This window comes from Cebus imitator, unplaced genomic scaffold (genome assembly GCF_001604975.1).
Source record: "Cebus imitator isolate Cc_AM_T3 unplaced genomic scaffold, Cebus_imitator-1.0 Scaffold24, whole genome shotgun sequence".
Taxonomy (NCBI): Eukaryota; Metazoa; Chordata; class Mammalia; order Primates; family Cebidae; genus Cebus; species Cebus imitator.
In genome coordinates, this window is record NW_016107339.1 from 9,357,404 (window position 1) to 9,378,199 (window position 20,796).

General features: G+C 43.8%; 1 protein-coding gene and 1 non-coding gene across 2 annotated transcripts; both read left to right on the forward strand.

Moving 5' to 3' along the window:
- Positions 1-710: 710 nt before the first annotated feature.
- On the forward strand, positions 711-20,767 carry PPIL1 (peptidylprolyl isomerase like 1). The gene is made up of 4 exons (XM_017522583.2): positions 711-1,036; positions 4,004-4,158; positions 18,933-19,001; positions 19,560-20,767. The coding sequence occupies exons 1-4, from the start codon at positions 981-983 to the stop codon at positions 19,778-19,780; spliced, it is 501 nt and encodes a 166-aa protein (XP_017378072.1). The 5' UTR covers positions 711-980; the 3' UTR covers positions 19,781-20,767.
- LOC119470198 lies at positions 3,350-3,490 on the forward strand. The gene has a single exon (XR_005199089.1). It is a non-coding gene; the product is annotated as a U4 spliceosomal RNA (small nuclear RNA).
- Positions 20,768-20,796: the final 29 nt, after the last annotated feature.

The following is a 20,796-nucleotide window of genomic DNA, read 5'->3' on the forward strand; positions in this document are numbered from 1 at the left end:
CTAGCTTGTTGTTTTTAAGATTAAGCGTGAAAATACACAATAAAGTGCTTAGTTTTCTGCCTGGCACATGGTAAACGACCATCATTAAGTGGTGTGCAAAGCATTTACAGCATAAGTTTGGTTGCTCTATTTCATTCTCGTCCTCCCTCCAAACCTCATAGCTCCTCTAATTTGCTTCTCTTCCTTGGGCCCTGCACAAACCCTCTTAACAACTTTCAGGTACCATCTATCCCAGGCAATCATGTTAAGCCCTGTTCTTGCTCTCATCCCTTTGACCTGCTTTCTCCTGTCTCCCCTTTTCCTTATCTCCCATTTTCTTCCTGCCCCTTCCCTTTCTTTTCTCCTCAGACTCCTTGTCTTCGGATTCTGCAGGTTCAGGTTTGCTTTGTGACTATGGAAAAGCCAGTATTTAACTGCCGAGTCTCAGTTTTCATATCTTTAAAACGGGAATAGTACTATCTACTTACAGAATCGTTTTGTGGAAATAAGAAAGTGCAAGCACTATGTACATAGTACAGTGCCTTACAAAAATTATTTACTAGCATCTCTAAACTATGCTCTTTCATTCTCTTCCTCCCCTTCCCGTCCCCCGTCCCCGCCCAACTGTGAGACTAAGAAATTCTTCGAATTCAATGTTAGGACAGAACTCCAACCGGAGTGCAGCTTTTCTGATTGTTCCCGCCTTCCATGCCTAAACGAACCAATCATATCGCCCAGAAGTGGCGCGGCATCGCCACTTGGAGACCACCGCGAATGAAGTTTGCATTTTTCCTGTGTTCTTGCGTCCAGCTTCTTCACGTCTCGCACCCCAGCTTCCCGGCATTTGAAGACAGGACCGTCCTCTTCCTTGTCCTGGCCACCCAAATCCTGGTATCGAAAGGGTTGAACGGCGGGGACCGGAAGTGTGCAACAGCGGCAGGTCCCCCGCTAATCGACGCCGGAAGTAGCAATTGCTAGAGAAGCATTCCGCCGGTTTCGCTATGGCGGCAATTCCCCCAGACTCCTGGCAGCCACCCAACGTTTACTTGGAGACCAGGTGAGGGGGTTCGGGCCTCTGGGGCTGGAAGACGAGACGCGGAGCCCGGGCTTCGCCGTGGGTCTCCGTTCCTGGTGCGTTCCTCCGGGTGGCCGGCCTCCACGTGGAAAGGGGTGTGGAGCAGCGGCCGAGGCGGCCCCCTGAGGACTGAGAGGGGACCGCCATCGCTCGCGTCCAAGCTCTGCTCCGACTCGTGCTGAGGCCTCAGCGACAGCTGCCCGATTGTCCTCCTTCCTCCAGACCGCTCATTCATTCATTCATTCAACAAGCATGTAATGGGTCCACAGCCAGGCACGTAAGATATGAGTTCGAGGATACAGAGGTAGATAAAACACACACAGCCCTGCCTTTAGGAGCTTATGGTATAATGAAAGAGACAGATATGTAAACATTGCGTGATAAGTAGAACAGTTGTAAAAACAAATTACAGGAAAAAACAGGAAGAAGCACATTTTTCCCACTATCAAAGAGTGATGTGGTAACCAACCTGCTAGTGCCATGCCTCTGGTGTATGTCATCTCGTTTAGTTTAATCCTAGCAACTTAAATCATGAAGGTATTATTTCACTTTCTCCCTTTTAATATCAGCAGGAGGAAACGCCAGAATTTACAGATTAAAGCCTTGACCAAAGCCACATAGCTAGTAAGTGGAAGAACCTCCCTTGGTGCCTGGTGTGCCGGTCTCACTTTGCTAGGTTCTTTAGCTCTATTCATTCTGTTGCCTCTTTGGAAAAAGCTCAAAGTGATCTTTACAAAGTAGGACAAGGAAAGGATCCTGCCCCAAAACCTTTAATAACATCTTGCTTCTATAACAGTATAAAGTAAAAACTTATTAATCTGACATTCAAGGTGATTTTTTTCATCTGGCCCTTGTCTACCTGCCATTACCCTCTCAACAGCCAGAGACCAGCCAAGGTCTCTGGGACTGTGTTTCTGTTCTTGCCCATTGCTGCTTTCAAGCAAAGCAGAGTTCTGTCAATTCTCTCTATATTTGCTCATGCTGTTCATGCTCTCTGGCCATCTTTCCCACCTTCTTATATGGCAAAATTCTGCATCTTCAGGCTCCATCCTGTAATTTCTGTAGTCCCCTGTTGGTATTTTTTCAAGTTAAATTCAAGCAATGTAGACATACAGAGTAAGAAGTGAAAGCCACCTCCTCCCTGAAAACACTATCAACAGTTTGTTGAATGATTGTCCAGAGCTTCTTCTATGTACATATAAACCTCTCTTTTATGTTTTCATTTTTTAACAAAAAAATGGGATCATATGATCACACTCTATGTATGTTTTTTTCTGTAATTTGGTTTTCTTTCACTCAGTAATTCAGATAGCTGCCCTTAGTATGGATAGTTGATATTTTAGGCATTTCCTATTTCAGGGACATTTAAGTGACAAATACTGGGATGAACGTCTTTGCACATATTGTATCCTTAGGCACTTTTGCAAATTTTTCTAGAGGATACTTGAAAGTTGAAATTGCTGAGATATTCCCATTTCAGAATTGTATATGTATTTCCTGATTGTCTTTCCAAAAGGCTACTTCCAGTATTTTAAAAATACCCACCAGAACGTAAGCTTCATGAGGGAAACAGTGCCTGAAATAGTGGCATACACAGAGTAACTGTTAATCTGTGTTGAATGTAAGCAGTGATGAATTGCAAAGATGAATTGCAGGCAGAAAGGCTGTTAGAAAGCTATTTTCTAGCACATTCCACATATACTTATAGAGTATTTACATTGTGCAAGGCACTGGATATCCAGACTATACAGAGCTGACTCAGTTCTCACTGGCCAGGTGCTGTGGCTCACACCTGTAATCCAGCACTTTGGGAGGCCTACGCAGGTGGATTGCTTGAGTCCAGGAGTTCAAGACAAGCCTGGGCAACATGGTGAAACCCCACGTCTACAAAAAATTAGCTGAGCTTGGTGGTGCGTGCCTGTAGTCCCAGCTACTCAGGAGACTGAGATGAGAGGATGGCTTGAGCCTGGGAGGCGGAGGTTAACAATAAGCTGAGATTGTGCTACTGCACTGTAACCTGGGTGATGGAGGAGACCCTTTCTCAAAAAAAAAAAAAAAAAAAGTCACACACTTGGAGCTTAAAGTCTAGGCATGTGCTGGAGTAGAGGGGAAGGTACCTACCCTTTCTCTTGCCTCTTCCTTATCCTTTAGTGGTACTGGGGAGAAAAAAGCACTCATCCTGTTGGGTAGGTACAAATATTCAAAGTTATCAGGTTTTGCGTTTGTTATACTCCCTCCCAAACAAACATAAACTAACTTTTATTCTATTAAAATTTTTTGAAAAGATAATATATCAGCTTTGTGCAGTGGCAGTATTGTAGCCAATGAGGTTTATCCAAGGCGCGATTATTGCTAATTAAAAACTTTTCCCAATACCCCGCCATGACGACTTGAAATATAGTCAGCATTGGCAATTTTTGACAGTCTTTATGGAGACTGAATTAAATATATATATATATATTTACATGGATCAAAAATACGAAAGTTTTTAAAAGGTATTTATTAAACATCTTCTATTTCCCATCTACCCAGTCCCTACTCCCATCCAGAAACTTCTAAATAATTATGAACTCCTTATGTTTTAATGTCCCTTTTTAAAAAAAAAAAAAAAATTATAAGAATTTTTTTCCTAGTTTAGGGGTTGGTTATATTTGTTTTAGATCATCAGCGATATATATGTATGTGGCATTAGAATTTTGAGTTGTCCATGCTTGTTATTTTGCAGAAAAGAAGTACCCAGAACACCTGCATGTTTTACTCGAAAAAGATAATCAGTGTTTATGTTACTTGCATTGTGGTGTTTTCCTTTGCTGAGCATGAAATCCAGTGGTTATCACAATTTCATGACTTACAAGCTTGAAAATCAAGAGTCGTGGAGCAGTCCCATAATATTCCTGTCTGCCCTGACCTTGTTCCTTACTGGAGCTGTGTTGTCCTCTCTTTCTGCAGCATGGGAATTATTGTGCTGGAGCTATACTGGAAGCATGCTCCAAAGACCTGTAAGAACTTTGCTGAGTTGGCTCGCCGAGGTTACTACAATGGCACAAAATTCCACAGAATTATCAAGGACTTCATGATTCAAGGCGGTGACCCAACAGGGACAGGTACAGTTAAGCCAACATTAGTTTATGTTTTCTTTTTCTTTTCTTTTTTTTTCTTTTTGTCTTTTTTTCTAAAGCCAACATTAGTTTCTGAAGTCTCTGTCATAAATAGGTGATAAGGCAGCCAGAGCTCTCTTTTCCACTTACTAAGGACTGTGTTGGTTGATTCTGGTGACAACTCCTGCCTCCATCAAACACACATATGTGAAATTGGCCAGAAACCAACCTTAACTCCTAGGCTTGGTAGAGTTTTTCATAACTGCATGTATTGGTCACTAAAAACAAATAATATTTGTCTGAATTATAGTGATGCAAGTAGTCCGATCAATAAGAAGGAAAAACTTCATAATATCTTAAGAATAATAAAATCCTGGGATCTTTTATCGATTCGTTCATTTAACAAATATTGAGTATCTGCTTTGTGTCAGATACTTTTCTAAGCTCTGGGGAGATACCTAAAAGAAAGAGACAGAATTCTTCCTCTCAATAAAGCAGCAAAAGCGGTGTGGGGATGCAATTTTAGTAGAAAAGTCAGGGAACTCCTCTCACATTATTGGAGAAGATATCTGAATGAAGGAAGAAAGTGAACCTTGTAACCGGGGGAAGAACGTTCTGGATGGAGGGAAGAGCAAACACAGAGGCCCTGAGGCAGGAGCGTGTGCTGGAAATCATAAGGTACGTGGTACCTTGTAGGGCAAGGTAGAGACTGGGTTTTATTCTGAGCAAGGTGTGAGCCGTTGGAGAGTTTCAAGCAAAGGAATGATGCGATCTGATCTATGCTTTAAAAGGATCACTCTTCGGCCAGGCCTGGTGGCTCATGCCTGTAATCCCAGCACTTTGGGAGGCTGAGGCAGTCGGATCGTTTGAGGTCAGGAGTTCAAGACCAGCCTGACCAACATGGTGAAACACTGTCTCTACTAAAATACAAAAATTAGCCAGATGTGGTGGCTGGCACCTGTAATCTCAGGTACTTGAGAGACTGAGGCAAGAGAATTGCTTGAACCCAGGAGATGGAGGTTGCAGTGAGCCAAGATTGTGCCACTGCATTCCAGCCTAGGCAACAGATCGAGACTCTCTCTAAAATAAATAAATAAATAAAAGGATCACTCTAAGTGCTGTTTAGAGAATAGATGGAGGGACAAGATGTAAACACTATGTAAATAGTTGTTATACCGTATTGTTTGGGGAGTAATGACAAGAAAAATAGTTCTGTACACATTCAGTACAGATGCTTTCTCCACAGGTATTTTCAACTGCGGTTAGCTGAATCCATGAATCTAGAACCCACACGTAGGGAGGGCCGACTGTGCTCATGTGTAAGTAGCTGGATAGGAATATGGGGTTCAGGGAAAGACCTGGTATGGAGTTATTAATTTGGAAGTTATTGGCATTTAGATGGGATTTATTAGTGAACTGGTGGAACATTTACTCATTTTCAAGGACCCTTGCTTCTCAAGTCTGCTTTTTCTCTGCTAATCTCTGCTTGTTTGCCATTAAACAAGTTTGGTTCTCTCTGGCAGAGTCTTGTCTCAGTCTTGTTCTTTTTTGTCATTTTTGTTTGTTTGTTTTTTTAAGATGGAGTCTCACTCTGTTGCCCAGGCTGGAGTGCAGTGGTATGATCTCAGCTCACTGCAACCTCCACCTCCCAGGTTCAGGGAATTCTCCTGCCTCAGCCTCCCTAGTAGCTGGGATTACAGGCAGGCACTACCACACCCGGCTAGTTTTTGTATTTTTAGTAGAGTTGGAGTTTCACCATGTTGGCCCGGCTGGTCTTGAACTCCCAAACTCAGGTAATCCTCCCGACTTGGCCTCCCAAAGTGCTGGGATTACAGGTGTGAGTTACCACGTCTGGCCTTTTTGTCATTGTTAATTGTCTCATGATTTATCCTCCATGGCCAGAAGTACTCAGGTTTTTTGTTTTGTTTTGTTTTTTGGTTTTTGATGCATTTCAAAATACAGAATATATGGGAAAGCAGAGAAAAGTGGAAAAATCATTCATAAGCATAGCTCCTAAGGATATCTAACTATCATTAACCAATCCCTCAATATCCCACCTTTCAGAAATGAACAGTGTTAACTTTTGGTGCCCATCATTCTAGATGTCTTTCAGATGTCTGATTTAAAGGATAACAAGATAAATGGAAACAATTTCAAAAGAATAGGATATATTATGTATGCTATTGTTTTTAAAATAGAAAGTATTACATTTAATTTTATATATATAGAACAGAATATTTGACTTCCTGCAGTGAAAGATGAGGCAGTTAGTACTTAAATTTCTACCTATTCTTATCTTTCCCTGACCTTAATTTTTGTTGCTATTTTTATTATTATCTGTCCTGCGCTCATCGTTCAGCTGCAGTGTGGGTCCTACGTTTTGGTGGATTAGTGCTTACAGCTTGCTTGGCTCTTACCCTCACAAGTGCTAGAGGGCAGGGTTTCTTGTCTAGTGGGTTTTTGGGTTTTTTTTCCCAGAATGCTTAAGGTCACAATTGTCCAGTGGTTTTTTTACTACAAGAACTAGAACTTTGTTATATTTTTAAACTCATTCATATTTGAGAATTTCTGCCTGTTACCTTTATACTTGAAAAGAGATAGCATGTTGTCATGCTCAGCCCCCTCACTCTGTGATGCACTGTGCCACCTTGGGACTTCACAGAGTCCCCACGAGCAAAAAGGCTCTCAACAGATGTGGTCCCTTGACTTGGACTTCTCTGCCTCCACAACTGTAGGAGATAAATTCTTTTTTTAAAATAATTTTTTTAGGCCAGGCGTAGTGGCTCATACCTGTAATCCTAGCACTTTGGAGGCTGAGGCAGGAGAGTCACTTGAGTTCAGGAGTTCAAGACCAGCCTGGGCAACATAGTGAGACCCCATTTCTACAAAAAAATAATAAATTACCTGGACACGGTGGCATATGTCTATAGTTCCAGCTACTTGGGAGTCTGAGGTGGGAAGACCCCTTGAACCTGGGAGGTTGAGACTGCAGTGAGCCATGATTATGCCCACTGTACTCCAGCCTGAGCAACAACGTGAGACCCTATCTCTAAATAAATAAATTAATTAAAATAAAATAAAAATTTTTAGAAGGAAGAAAAAAGAGACCATAACTGGTTATAGTGTTCTGAGATCTTTTTAGATGATTTGGATCCATTGCCTTCTGGTTTGGTTTTTTGTTGTTGTTTGTTGTTGTTGTTTATTTTTTTGGAGACAGAGTCTTGCTCTGCCACCCAGGCCCGGGCTCGAGCACAGTGGTACGATCATGGCTCACTGCAATCCAGAACTCCCTGGGCTCAAGCACTTCTCCCACCTCAGCCTCCTGAGTGGCTAGGACTACAGGCATTCACCGCCATGCCTGGCTAGTTTTTAAATTTTTCGTAGAGTTGAGGTCTCACTATGTTGCTGAGGCTGGGCTCAAGCGATCCTCCTGCCTCGGCCTCCCAAAGTGTTGGGATTACAGGCATGAGCCATCATGCCTGGCTGCCTTCTGTTTTTGAATATGCTTTTGGAGAATACTGAGGCCAAATTTACTCCTTTCTTCATTTCAGGGATAATTATTTTATTTCTATTTCTGAATCTTATCTCTGTTATACTTACTGGATTTTCTATTTCAGGAAATTAGTTATTTGTTTCGTCACCTTTGCCTTTCATATCTATAACATTTCGTTTGATTGTGTGATAGTATTTTTTTCTTTTTTCCCTGCATTCACTAAAATAATCTCAGACCTATACTCTATGCCTTACTCAATTTTCAGTCATGTCTGTTCTGTTCTTTCCTGCTCTAGTTTATTTACTAGCTCATTACTGTTGCCGTTTGAATCTAAATTTGTTTCCTTAGCTCTGCAATCTTTTCATCTTATTTTATGATGTATTATCTTGTCTTTGAGCTTTTGTTATATTAGATTCTTACCCCTCTTGAATCATCATAGCTTGAAATAGCCATGGAGAAGCCACTTTCTCCCAGGCTGAGTTCCTGGGTTTTCTTTTCCTTCCTCCCCTCCTTCATTCTGTCCTTCTGTTGGTTATGGTATGCTTGCCTAGTTTCCATGCCATTTGTTTTCATCTTATCCATGCTTGATGTCAGCACCTACATTATCCCCACCTTTTACTTGCTCAGATACGGTGTAAGTAGAGTCTCCTTGTCATTCTCCCCATTTATGTGGAACTAGTTGTCTTTCCCATTTCAAATGTTAGGTTGCTTTGTCTCTATTCTATTCTAGCCTGAAGAGGGGTGGGAGAGAACTGGGTCTCAGCTTGTGCTGAGGGAGCCACCTGTGGGAGGGCTAGCCTCTGTTCTGTCTTCCTAGACTCCATTAAAGCCCTGTCCCAGCGCCCCTTCCACCAGCCACTGGTGTCTGTGTGTCACCACTCTAGGCTCTGGATAGTGCCCAATTATGGCCCAGCACCCTGGAAGGTGGCCAGCCCTGCTTGCCTGTCCTACCATTCCCGAGCCCCTGTGATATGTATAGGCTTCTGCCCTCAAGGGCTTTCCCTGACTTTTTCAGAGCTGCTCACTCACTCCCCTATTGGCTTCTCAGAATTGGAGGGTATTTGTGAAAATTCTCAGTATGACGTGTCTTTCCTGGTTACTACTTTCAGGGAATACAGGCAGAAGAATTTTCTATTTTTTCCTCTTGGCTCTTTTTACAACTTTAGCATGTTTGTTTCCCTTTTCCTTTTTGGTTGATGCTGGTGAACTTTTGGCTTTTTAATTTTTGTGTGTTCACTTTATTGGGTGTTGGGAGCATGTGGTAAATGCACCTGGGAGCAGTAACTAAAGCATACCCTTAGAATGACACTGTGGGGCAGATGCATCTGAATGTGTGTTCTAAGCTAGGGAACCCAGAAGTACCCAACCAGGAGGTTCCTTCCTTGTCTGTAAAGGGAGATCTGAGTCCCTGGCTCATCCTGTGACACATGGGCTGCACACAGGTTAAGGTCCTGAGTTTTGGGTTGAATGAAGATCACCAGGTGAAGATTGTTAGGGACAAGGTGCTAAGTGGAAATGCTGTATAAACAGCATGTTTTTGCAAGTGATGGTGGTTCTCCTGTCCAGCACACCATCACTGGAATCTCTTCCCTGTATGTAAGTCCCCAATAAAATCCCATGTCTCATCTGCTGGCTCTAGATCTCTTCGGCCTCTCGAATCTAGCGCCATCCCCATTGGGGTCAATAGGGGTTCGGCACAACAGGGAGGCAGCGTCTAGTCCTGCTTCATTCTACTTTGTCTGAAAGGGTTCCGTCGATACTTCGATGTACCTCTTTCCTGTTTTGTTCCTCTCTCCCCCTCATGTTGTTATGAAATTTTAATTCTTAATACCAGTGAACTGAGAGTCCATGATTAGGGTACAAGAATTGGAAGTGACTCAGGTGTGAGTTGCTCATGCCGGAGCTTTTCTATATTTCTGTAGTTGGTTCACGATCCTTCATAATGTCACATTTCCATGGTGTAATGTTAATGAAATTGAATCACTCAAAAGATTTTCAAATAACTGCATCCAGCCTCAAGTATAATGAATGATTGATCAGCCCGCTGGTAGGTCTGTGGTGGAAGGCAAACAGGAGTTAGGCCCTCCTGGGTCACTAGTTCATATTTTCTAGCTGATTAGGTGACATATTTTTTGCTAACATCTCAGTTGGGCAGCAAGTGACATCCTGGGCTCTTCAGCAAGATGATGTACCACTTCCGTTCACAGCTGTGCCTCAGTCTGACCACTGTGGAACCATTCTTTCCACATGCTTTCTCATAATACATATTTGCCAGATGATTTTTCAGTTCAGATACCCTTTGACTTCCTGCTTCATTTCATTTTAAACCATTTTCCTACCTTCAGCTTTCCCATGTTATAATAACTATAGAGGCTCTTTCCTTCGCCCTCTGAGTGTCTTTTATCTGTTTCTACTAATCTCTTTCTCTCCTCTCTGTAAGACATAACATCCTGTCAAGTTCTTCGTTTAGCTCTTCTTGCTCTCACTCGGCCTCACAGTGCTCACCAGCTGCTGTGATTGCTGTGATTAATTATATGCTGATTATCCTGTGCGTCACTCTCACTTTGCTTTCATCTTTCCTCCTGGTAGCCCCAGGAACACCTGAAATTTAACGTGTTGAACAGCAAGCTCTGTTAATTTTATTCATTTGATGAGTATTTGCCAAGAGTCTGCTGGGTATCCTGTGCTATTCTGAGGCCTGTGAGAAGCACTTACGCATTAAAAACCAAGGCATTTTCTTTTTCCTTGCAGTTCCCTGCCCTGCCAGGAAAGAAACTATTCATTGTAAGAAACAATTAGAACAGTATAATATAAATATGCAAATGCATGTTAGTATGGTGTGGATTATATAATATAGGTTGGAGTAATTCATAATAAGGGAAAAAGAACAATGGAATGAGATTAGGGTGGGAAGGAGGAATATGTGAGGTGGGCCTTGAGAGAAATGTAGACGGTTAACCCTTGGGAAGTAGAGGGAAGGGCATTTTGGATTTAGGAAGAAGAGTGAGTACAGGGCAGGAGTGACCGAGGCATGGAGGGACCCCACCACCCCAGGTGTCACATTTTCCACACTGGACTGGCTCTTGTGACATCACCCAGCCACCTCTCTATGCCCAGAACAAATGCATCAAATGTGACTCTTTGGCCCCTATAAAATTTACAGATCTCTGAACTGCGTGTTTAGGGAACAGTAAGGAGCAGTTTGGGGCAAGTTAATGGAGACTCCTAGACAGAGGAGTTCACAGATCTGAGGAGATTTCGTGCAGCTGTGGACTGTGGCAAGACAGTGTGGTGCAGGGCTGAGCTTGGGCTTGCCTCGTGCTTCCCATGAACACTTACTAAAGTAAGTTGCAGTACCTTGCTGAGCCGGCTCACCTGTCAGGAGTGTGGTTACATGCACCTCCTAGGCTGGTAGTGGGTAGTACATGAGCTGATGTTGGTAAAATGGTTGGCATGGGTTTGACACAAAGTGGGAGCACAAACGAATGTGACTGTTATTTATTTTGATTGTTAATTCATTTAACAAATATCTATTAGACTCCTTCTGTAGACCAGGCACTGTTCTAAAAGCTGGGGATACAAGAGTAAATAAGAAAGTCCTTGTGGCCCTCTCGGTCTGGTGAGAGATGGAGAATGAAAAAGTACATAATATGCTATCAGGGATGGCAGATGATATGGGAAAAGGAATGTACTGCTGGGATGGAGCAGGGTTTCTCAACCCAGGCACTGGTGACATTTAGGGCTGGATGATTCTTTGTTGTGGGGGCTATCCTGTGCATTGAAGGTTGGTTAGCTGCATGCTGGCTTCTACCTACTTAGTACTGATAGAACCACTCAGTGTGACAACCAAAATTGTTTCCAGACATTGCCCACTGTCGCCAGGGGTCAAAATCACTTCCCATGGAGAACGACTAGGCTAGAAGGGAGGGAGGTGCTGGTTTGGAGAGTATGATTAGGGAAACCTCTCTGACAAGGTGGCATTTGCACAGAGCTCTGAATAAAATGAAGTAGTGAGCCATGAGACTGTTGGGAGCAAGGGCACGCCAAAGAGAACAGCAGTCCGAGGCCTTAGACCGGAGTGTGCCTGGCAGGAAACGGCACAGGGGCCGTGTAGCTGGAACACCTGAGAGAGTGGCAGGAGATGGCCCTGAGAGTAACAGCACCTGATCGTGGAGTCTTGTAAGCCCTGTTGAGGATTGCGGATTTTATTCTAAGAGTGACGCAGTGTTGATAATGGGTTTCAAGCAGGGGAGTGCTGTGATCAGGCTTGTTTGAAAAGGATCCCTCTGGCCACCATGAGAAGAATGGAGGGTGGGGAAAGAGGGAGGCAAGGCTGGAAGCAAGGAGACCAGTGGGAAACTTTTATTCCTATTCAAGCTGGAGATGGTTGTCGTTTGAACTAGGGTGATAGCAGCCGTGTTAGTTCTGGTCCTCTGGGAAGCAGACACCAAGACAGAGATTTATCGGGCTAATACCTGTGAACGATAAACGGGCAGGGAGCCAGGGTTGGAAGGGAAGGTCTTCACACAGCAGTGCAGGCCTGAGTGACACCTGTGAAAGCAGAGGGATGGAGGAGGAGCAGCTGCCAGTGAGCAGTGAGGAACACCTGGAGACTGGAGTCGTGGAAACCAAAGGAAGCCACTAGCTCAAGCAGAAGAGTGACATCGAGTGTGGATTGAGTAAAGTGAGTGCTGAGGATTGACCACTAGGTGTAGCCACATGGAGGTCACTGACAACCTTGACAAGAGCGGTTTCAGCGGAGCAGTGCGCTGCAAAAGTCTGAACGGAGCATGTTCAAGCGGGAATGGGGAGAAGCGGAGACACTGAGTGTTGACAGCTTTTTCCAGGAGTTTTTCTGTGAAGGGATGTAGAGAAACAGGATACTTGGAAATAGAATTTTGTTTTTTAAAATAGGAAATATCAATAACATGTTTAAATGCCTATAGGAATAATCCATTACAAAGAGAAAAATTGATCCATTAGAGTGGGAGGTTATAGTTGCTCAGTTCTTTAAAAGTGAACAGGATTGGGTATGTGGTGGCAGGATAGTCGTGTTATACATTAGATGGCTTCCATATGCTGTCTCATTTAATTCTTAGAACAAGCCTGTAAGACACACGTATTACTGCTACTCCCATTTTGCAGACAGGGGAACTGAGGCTTGGAGAGAAAGTGTCTCAGTTAAGGTTGAACAGTAAGTGGTAGAGTCAGAACTAGAATCCAGATCTTTCTGACTCCAAAGGCAAGTGAGAAAGAGAAGACTGTGTCTTTAGAACCACAAAGCCCCTTAGAGAACTGTGGCGTTGTTCCCATCTGGCATATTAACAGTGATTGTGTCAGGTAGCAGTGCTTTTGGCTGTAAGTAACAGAAAACCTAATTCCAGGTGCTGTTTTTTCTTACACAGTAGGACATCTGGAAGTGAGCAATTATTGCCATCTCTTCACCTGCCCTGGAGAGTTGTCAGTGATCCAGGCTTGCTGTATCTTTCCACTTCACCATTTGTCATGTGTCACCTTTGGTCTTGAACTTGTTAGTCTTATGGTTGCAAGATGGCTGCTGCTCTGGCATCACCCTACTTTCAAAGAAGGAAGATAAGGAAAGAGCTGTAGACGAAAGACAAAAGAGTGTGTTTGTCCTTTTTTATCAAGAAAGCTGTAGCTTTCTCAGAAGTTTGACTCAACGACTTCTGTTTATATCTGTAAGTCAGAACTGGGTCATCCGGCCATGCTTGTCTGCAAAACGGATTTGTCAACACCTGCCTTTTTTTGTCTCCGAGGTTGAGGCAGGCTGTGGAGGAGGAGGTTGGGGATGCTCAGGAGACTACTGATGGACAGTGTCTGTTAGAGGCTGTCTTGCCAGAAGAGAGACTTTGATTGGTCAGTTGCCCTCTGGTGTTGAGTGCCCCGCTGGATCTCCTTTTAGGCCACTGCACATCTGTGGGGCTGGATATTAATCCATTATCCCCATCAACTGTGACATCAGAGGGGCGGGGACAAGTAGCACCAAGTGTGGTCATCTTCATGTAAAACACTGCATGTCCCATGCCTTGAACATCATCTTGACAGGTTTCCACAGTGACTAAGGAGGAGGAAAAAGGGACATCACAGGGATGAGAAAAGGGTTTTTTGTGTTTTGTTTTTAAGAAACAACACGGGCTGGGCACGGTGGCTCACACCTGTAATCCTAGCACTTTGGGAGGCTGAGGCGGGCGGATCATGAGGTCAGGAGTTCAAGACCATCCTGGACAAAATGGTGAAACCCTGTCTCTATTAAAATACAAAAAAATTAGCCAGGCGTTGATGGCACGTGCCTGTAGTCCCAGCTACTCGGGAGGCTGAGGCAGGGGAATCGCTTGAACCTGGGTGGTGGAGGTTGAAGTGAGCTGAGATTGTGCCACTTGCACCCAGCTTGGCGGCAGAGCAAGACTCCATCTCAAAAAACAACAACAACAGCAACAACAAACACACACACAGGCCAGGCGTGGGGTTCACACCTATAATCCCAGCACTTTGGGAGGCCAAGGCAGGCGGATCACCTGAGGTAGGGAGTTCGAGACCAGCCTGGCCAACATGGAGAAACCCTGTCACTACTAAAAATACAAAATTAGCCGGGCATAGTGGTGTATGCCTGTAATCCTAGCTACTTGGGAGGCTGAGGCAGGAGAATCGCTTGGACCGGGGAAGTGGATGTCACGGTGAGCCAAGATCACGCCATTGCATTCCAGCCTGGGCAGCAAGAGTGAAACTCTGTCTATAAAAAAAAAAGTAAAAAGAAACAACACAGATCATAAAGAAGAAAGTTAAAAAATTTTAACTACAAAGGTTCTGTGCATTGGAAGATCCCATTAAAAGAGTGAAAAAAGTTAAATGGGAGAAGTTATTTGCAAAGCACTCACTAACAAAGGATTAGTATCTATAATGTACAGTTGAACCTTGGCCAACATGGATTTGAACCATGAGGGTCATACAGGTTTTGCAGGGCCCACAGCTGGACTTGAGTGTGCAGGGATTTTGGTGTCACAGGGATCCTGTGTCAAGGGACAACTGTATCAATTCCAAAATGTCATACCACTGAGTAGAAGTGTGGCTGTTCACAGAGGGCCGTTACAAGCTAAATAAGCCAGTAAACACGAAATTATGCCAAACTTCAGAGAAATGCAGTTTAAAACACCACAAGGGGTCTCACATGTCTCAGACTGATAAAAGGACCCAGAGCAGTAAGAGAGAGAGTGCTGTGGGGAGGGGTGCATGCTGGTTCATCCATTTAGAAAAATCTAGCAATGATGAAATACTCAAACTGTGACTCTACGTATCCCCTGTGAGGTATTGGCCCCCTGAGAGCTCTTGCACTTGGTTTTTGGAGACAGTATAAAAAGAGTTTTTACAACATGGTTGATTAGTCAAAACATTGGAAAGATCCTTAATATCAACACCAGAAAAGATAAGACAGAGCATTATGGTCATCCAGTGAGGCGAACACTGCAGAGAACTGCCTGGAACAAAGTGGATGAGTCTCTCAAACAATGGTGAGCAAAAAGCTAATTGCAGAAGAATGCATGAAGTATAATATTGCTTATGTAAGCTTAAAAACATTCAGAACAGCAATACTTTTTTTATAGGGATACTTATATGTGTAATAAAAAAGAAAATGCATGGAAATGCCAAATTCTTGTTAGAATAGTGGTTACCTGAGAGGAAAATGTGATTCTTTGAATCAGTGGTTAGCTCCTAGGAGATGAGTGGTGGGGAGAGATGCAGTGGAGTGTGTGGTGGGGTCTTAGCTGGACTTCCAATACTTTATTTCTTGGGGGCAGGGGTGGTCCTAGACATTGGTCATATTATTCTTTGTATATTTGCATGTCTGAAATAAATACATTGAATAAATGATCCAAAAAGAGGACAGAAGAGGAAAAGACTCTCTTCGTTGTTGTTTTTGGAGACAGACGGGAGCGCAATGGCACAATCATAGCTCACTGTAGCTTCGACCTCCTAGGCTTGGGCGATCCTTCCACCTTAGCCTTCTGGCCTTCTGAGTAGCTGGGACTACAGGCATGCACCTAATTTTTGTACAGATGGGTTTCACCATGTTGTCCAGGCAGGTCTCAACTCCTGGGCTCAAGCAATCCATCCGTCTCAGCCTCCCAAAGCGTTGGGATTATAGGTGTGAGCCACTTGTACCTGGCCAGAAAAGAATCTTGAAGGTTCTTTTCTAACCTCTAACCAGAGGTTAGAAAACAGGTCTTTGCCTATCTTCGATGTGTCTTTACTAGACCAGGCACAGAACCTGCAAAGCTTCTAAATCGTTGGCTTTCTAACTGATAATTGACATCTGTGTAGCATGCTCTGCACTGGAGAACTCTTTAATCATTCTCTGTCCCTCTGCCACCTCTCACCTATTCCACATGCCTAGAGGAATGTTTGAATTGGAATTATTTGTCTTTCTGACATTTTGCTGCAAACCCTACTGAGTTGAATTGGGTTATGAAAAGATAACATATTATGAGTAAGATATTATGAAAACTATGCCTATTAAGTAAAGGAGGTCTCCATGCTCTTGCCTCTTGTCTTCTCTGATTGTTTAAAATCCCCACTTCATCTGTGACTCTTGACTCACCTATTCTTTAATGCACTTCTTGTTTGTGATGATGTTTATGTGATGGTTTTCCATTCCTAGAGGGCAGAGCCCTGAGGGTTTTGTTCTGGCAGCCTTCAGGTGGCAGGGATCACACTTTGAAAGCTCAGGCCACAGACGGACAGTGCACTGCTGAACTGAACCTTTAGCTTGCTCACTGAAGTCCTGCACGCAGGGCCTGGCTTCAGTGTGGCATCTGTTTGGCCCCACAGCCCTCTCCCTCTCTCTAGTCTCTGGTAACCCCAGGCAGGAACCTTGACTATTGGTTGCCAAAGGACCAGGCAAAGGGAGGATCAAGTCAGAGGGAACGTATTAGTTACATAATTGCTGTTTGGAAGTATCCTGACAGGTTGGAATTTTTGGAATGAGTTTTACACAGTTTGGTATGGCTCAGTATTTTTCCAGAAGCATAGGTAGCCTGGGCCAAGTGGGAGGTTCCCCTAGTCTGTTAGGATTCACCCCCATTCCTCTTTGCATGAGAACAGTGTTTTCTTCCGAAAAGGAAAACGGAGGCTGTGACAGGCTCCCTGTGGTGAAGCCGACTAAAAGGTAAAGCAAAGGATTTTTACCATGGAAACACCTTAGCCATGCCCAGGGGCCCTGGGGGTGGACTTGGTGCTTTACCATGCTACTTTTATAGCAGGTGGTAGAAGGAAGTGAGCTCCCTGCACTGGGCTGCGGGGCACGCAAAGTACCCATTGATGAATCCAGTGTTTACTTTGTTCTAGGCTGCTTTGTCATGACTGATCAACTTGGAGAAACCAATGTAGTTCAGTAAGGCATATGATTGACTACATAATTGATTAGAATTGGTTAGGAAAGTTGCCTCCTGTTAGGACATATTTTCGTGTGAGAAAACCATGTTTAACTTACATATTTTTTTTCTGTTTTTTTGAGACGGAGTCTTGCTCTGTTGCCTAGGCTGGAGTGCAATGGCGCGATCATGGCTCACTGTAACCTCTGCCTGCTATATGTTCAAGCAATTCTGCCTCTGACTCCCAAGTAGCTGGGACTACAGGCGCACACCACCATGCCTGGCTATTTTTTTTTTTTTTTTTTTTTTTAATTTTTAGTAGAGATGGCGTTTCACCATGCTGGCCAAGGCTGGTCTTGAACTCCTGACCTCGTGATCCACCTGCCTTGGCCTCCCACAGTGCTGGAATATGCCACCACACCTGGCCTAACTTATATCCTTTTGCTGTTAGAGCAAAACCTGCCTGAGCTTAGGGTATTCAGCACAGCACCATGCTCTTGTAGACATAATATAAATAACATTTGGTGGTGATGCTGCTAGCAAATAATTCTCAATCCTATGTTTCTTAATTTTCTCTGTATTTATTTATTTATTTAGAGTCAAAGTTTTGCTCAAGGTCTTGTTGCCCAGGCTGGAGTGCAGTGATGTGATCATAGCTCACTGTAGCCTCAAACTCCTGGGCTCAAGCAATCCTCCTGCCCCAGCCTCCCGAGGACCTGGGACTACAGGCATGTGCCGCCAAACCTGGCTGAATTTTAAAATTTTTTGTGAGCCAGGTGCAGTGGTTCACACCTATAATCCCAGCACTTGGGAGGTCAAGGCAGGAGGACTGCTTGCTGCTAGGAGTTTGAGATCAGACTGGGCAACATAGTGAGACCCCATCTTTACAGAAACAAAAAACAAAGAAACAGGCATAGTGATACATGTCTATGGTCCCAGCTACTCAGGAGGCTGAGGTGGGAAGATTGCTAGAGCCCAGGAGGTTGAGGCTCTAGTGTGCAATTATTGTGCCACTGCACTGTAGCCTGGGTGACAGAGCAAGACCTTGTCTCAAAAAAAAAAAGAAAATTTTTGTGGAGTCAGAGTCTTGCTCTGTTGCCCAGCTCGAACTCCTGGCCTCAAGCAGGCCTCCCACCTTAGCCTCCCAAAGTGCTGAGATTTTACATAAGAGCCACCACACCTGGCCCTGTTTTCTCTTTATGATGTACTGCCTCACCTCTCAACTCTGCCTACTGTAATGTCCCTTTCTTCGGCATTGCCACGTACCACTGTCCTTATTTCTCCTTCAGCTGGATAGCTTTGACATAAATGAATTTTATTTTCCATCATCTAGGTTAAGGGTGGCCGATAGGTTTCAACTCTTGGGCTATTTCCGATTAATTAATAATGGCTGCCTGAGTTCTGGGTTGGTAACATTCAGAGGCAAATCTGGCTCAGCAGGGAAGAATACTGATTGATTAGCAATGTCTGTGATGGGCACAGGGTTAGGGCTTAGGGCACTCAAAAATACTCATAAAAATGTTAAAAATCAAGAAACCTCTTAACACATCAGATTATGAATGGTGGTTATCTCTAGATGGTTAGGTTACAAGAGATTTTAATGTTCTTTTGATAATGTTCTATGTTTTCTACCTTTTTGATAGTGAACATGGATTATTTTAATGTGTAGGAAAAAATACTCAGCATCCTTTTGAAAAGGAAAGTGCTATCGGAGTGAAACCAGTGATTTGAATATGATATTAGTGCTAGCTTCTGTAGTTGCAGTGTACCTAGCAGCAGGGTGGTTTCACTGCCTTTTCCTTTCCTCTACTCTGAGAACTCCTCTGACCCTGGGCCATCATTCTTGCTGTGAGACAGAATGTGCGGCTGGCTGATTCATTTATCATCTTCTAATCGGGCAGGTCGAGGTGGTGCATCTATCTATGGCAAACAGTTTGAAGACGAACTTCATCCAGACTTGAAATTCACGGGTAAGTGTATAATTTGGCAGGACTGGGTAGGAAGGGGGATTTTAAAAGCTCAGTGCTCACTCTTTTGGCCATGATTCAAGGTGAATGCCTGACACCGTGGCATAGTGCCAGGAAGCTGCTCAGCCGTGGCGCCACAAAGTACCCTGGTGGATTAGAGAAAGTGGCACCTCTCACAAAGTTCTGAGCAATTCTGAGTGCTGGTCGGGGTGTTCTAGACTGTAACTACTTGTTAAACATCATAGGATATCAAAAGTATCCTCAAAGAAACAGGAAACCTTGGTAGGTTTTTGAGGGCAGTCAGGAACATGGTCCACAGTTAGCGAGGAACATCAGGGTTCAAGGCTGGGGATAGGTGAGGACAAGGAAGATGAAGTTGTCATAATAGTGCAGCGATGGCCATTGTATCGGGCAGAAAGCCTGCCCTAAGGGGTTGTCTGGGTCTGGACAGAGGCCAGAACAAAGTCCTGCCTGCTTTTTCATCCCTAGAATAGGGCAGCAGCTCTACACCGGACCTGTAGGGTTATTCATACTCTTACATTTCTTCCTTTTTCCCACCAGGGGCTGGAATTCTCGCAATGGCCAATGCAGGGCCAGACACCAATGGCAGCCAGTTCTTTGTGACCCTCGCCCCCACCCAGTGGCTCGACGGCAAACACACCATTTTTGGCCGAGTGTGCCAGGGCATAGGAATGGTGAATCGCGTGGGAATGGTAGAAACAAACTCCCAGGACCGCCCTGTGGACGACGTGAAGATCATTAAGGCATACCCTTCTGGGTAGCCCTGTTACCCTCTTGAGCAGATCTTCTGAGATGGCCCCAGTGGACAAGCTTCCTGATGACATAGAATGACATGTAATGCGAAATTTCATTTCGGCTTTGCAAATCATGAAGCTCAGGAAGCCTGGGGTCTTGGGTGAGTTAGAGATGGAAGTACATTTTAATAGGATGCTTCTTTTCTCTTCCCCCAGTGCCTAGGTTGACAGAGCATTTGCACAAATGCCCCTGTGTATCGATAGGTTACTACTTACTTCAGATGACCCATAATGCCTCATCTTGTGCATGTCTGCTCTGATACACTTCAAACAAAATGTAGCAGACACTGTCATTTCTCAGTGGTTTTGCCTAACCAAACTTTTTCCTAAGGAGATTTATATTCTGGCCTACACTGCAGTCCTTGATGGCTGACAGCCATAGAATTCCAAACCAAGTAGTGTCGATTAGCCCTCTTAACTCTGTGCACACCCTATTTCAGCCTCTTACATTTGTTCTTCTAGGGAATGTATGCGTCTCTATATATATTTTCCCTCAAAACAAGAGCATCAACACTGCTGTTTCTGATACTTAGACATCCCACGCAAAGCCACATTGAATTTTTGCCAAATGAAAAACGCTTCCAACAATCAAGTTTCTAAGAAGGTGTCAAGCGGGGAATAATAATGTGTAATAATCAAGACATTAATTTATTAAAAGGAAGCAGAAGCATTGACCATCTTTTTCTCAGAGAAGAGGAGAAATCTGTGGTGAGCACAAGGACAGACTATGAATCTTCCTTAAGAAGTAGTCATCTCAGAAAGGAGAAGGGCCACTCAAGTTCTTTTAACCTAAGACTTTAGTGACATTAAGTCCAACATTTTTATATGTTCAGTTTTTTATGTATAAAAATAACTTTCTGGATTTTGTGGGGAGGAGTAGGAGAGGAAGGAAGTTAATACCTATGTAATACATGGACACTCCCAAAATAAAATGCCATTGATGGTTGAAATCGCTGCTGTGGTCTGATTCTAAATATTGTATG

What these genes read in the sequence shown, in the direction of transcription:
- PPIL1 (XM_017522583.2), top strand. Translation starts at nt 981, where the DNA reads ATGGCGGCAATTCCCCCAGACTCCTGGCAGCCACCCAACGTTTACTTG. An exon ending in CGGTGACCCAACAGGGACAG is followed by an intron (nt 4,159 to 18,932) that starts GTACAGTTAAGC and finishes CTAATCGGGCAG; the next exon opens with GTCGAGGTGGTGCATCTATC. An exon ending in TCCAGACTTGAAATTCACGG is followed by an intron (nt 19,002 to 19,559) that starts GTAAGTGTATAA and finishes TTTTCCCACCAG; the next exon opens with GGGCTGGAATTCTCGCAATG.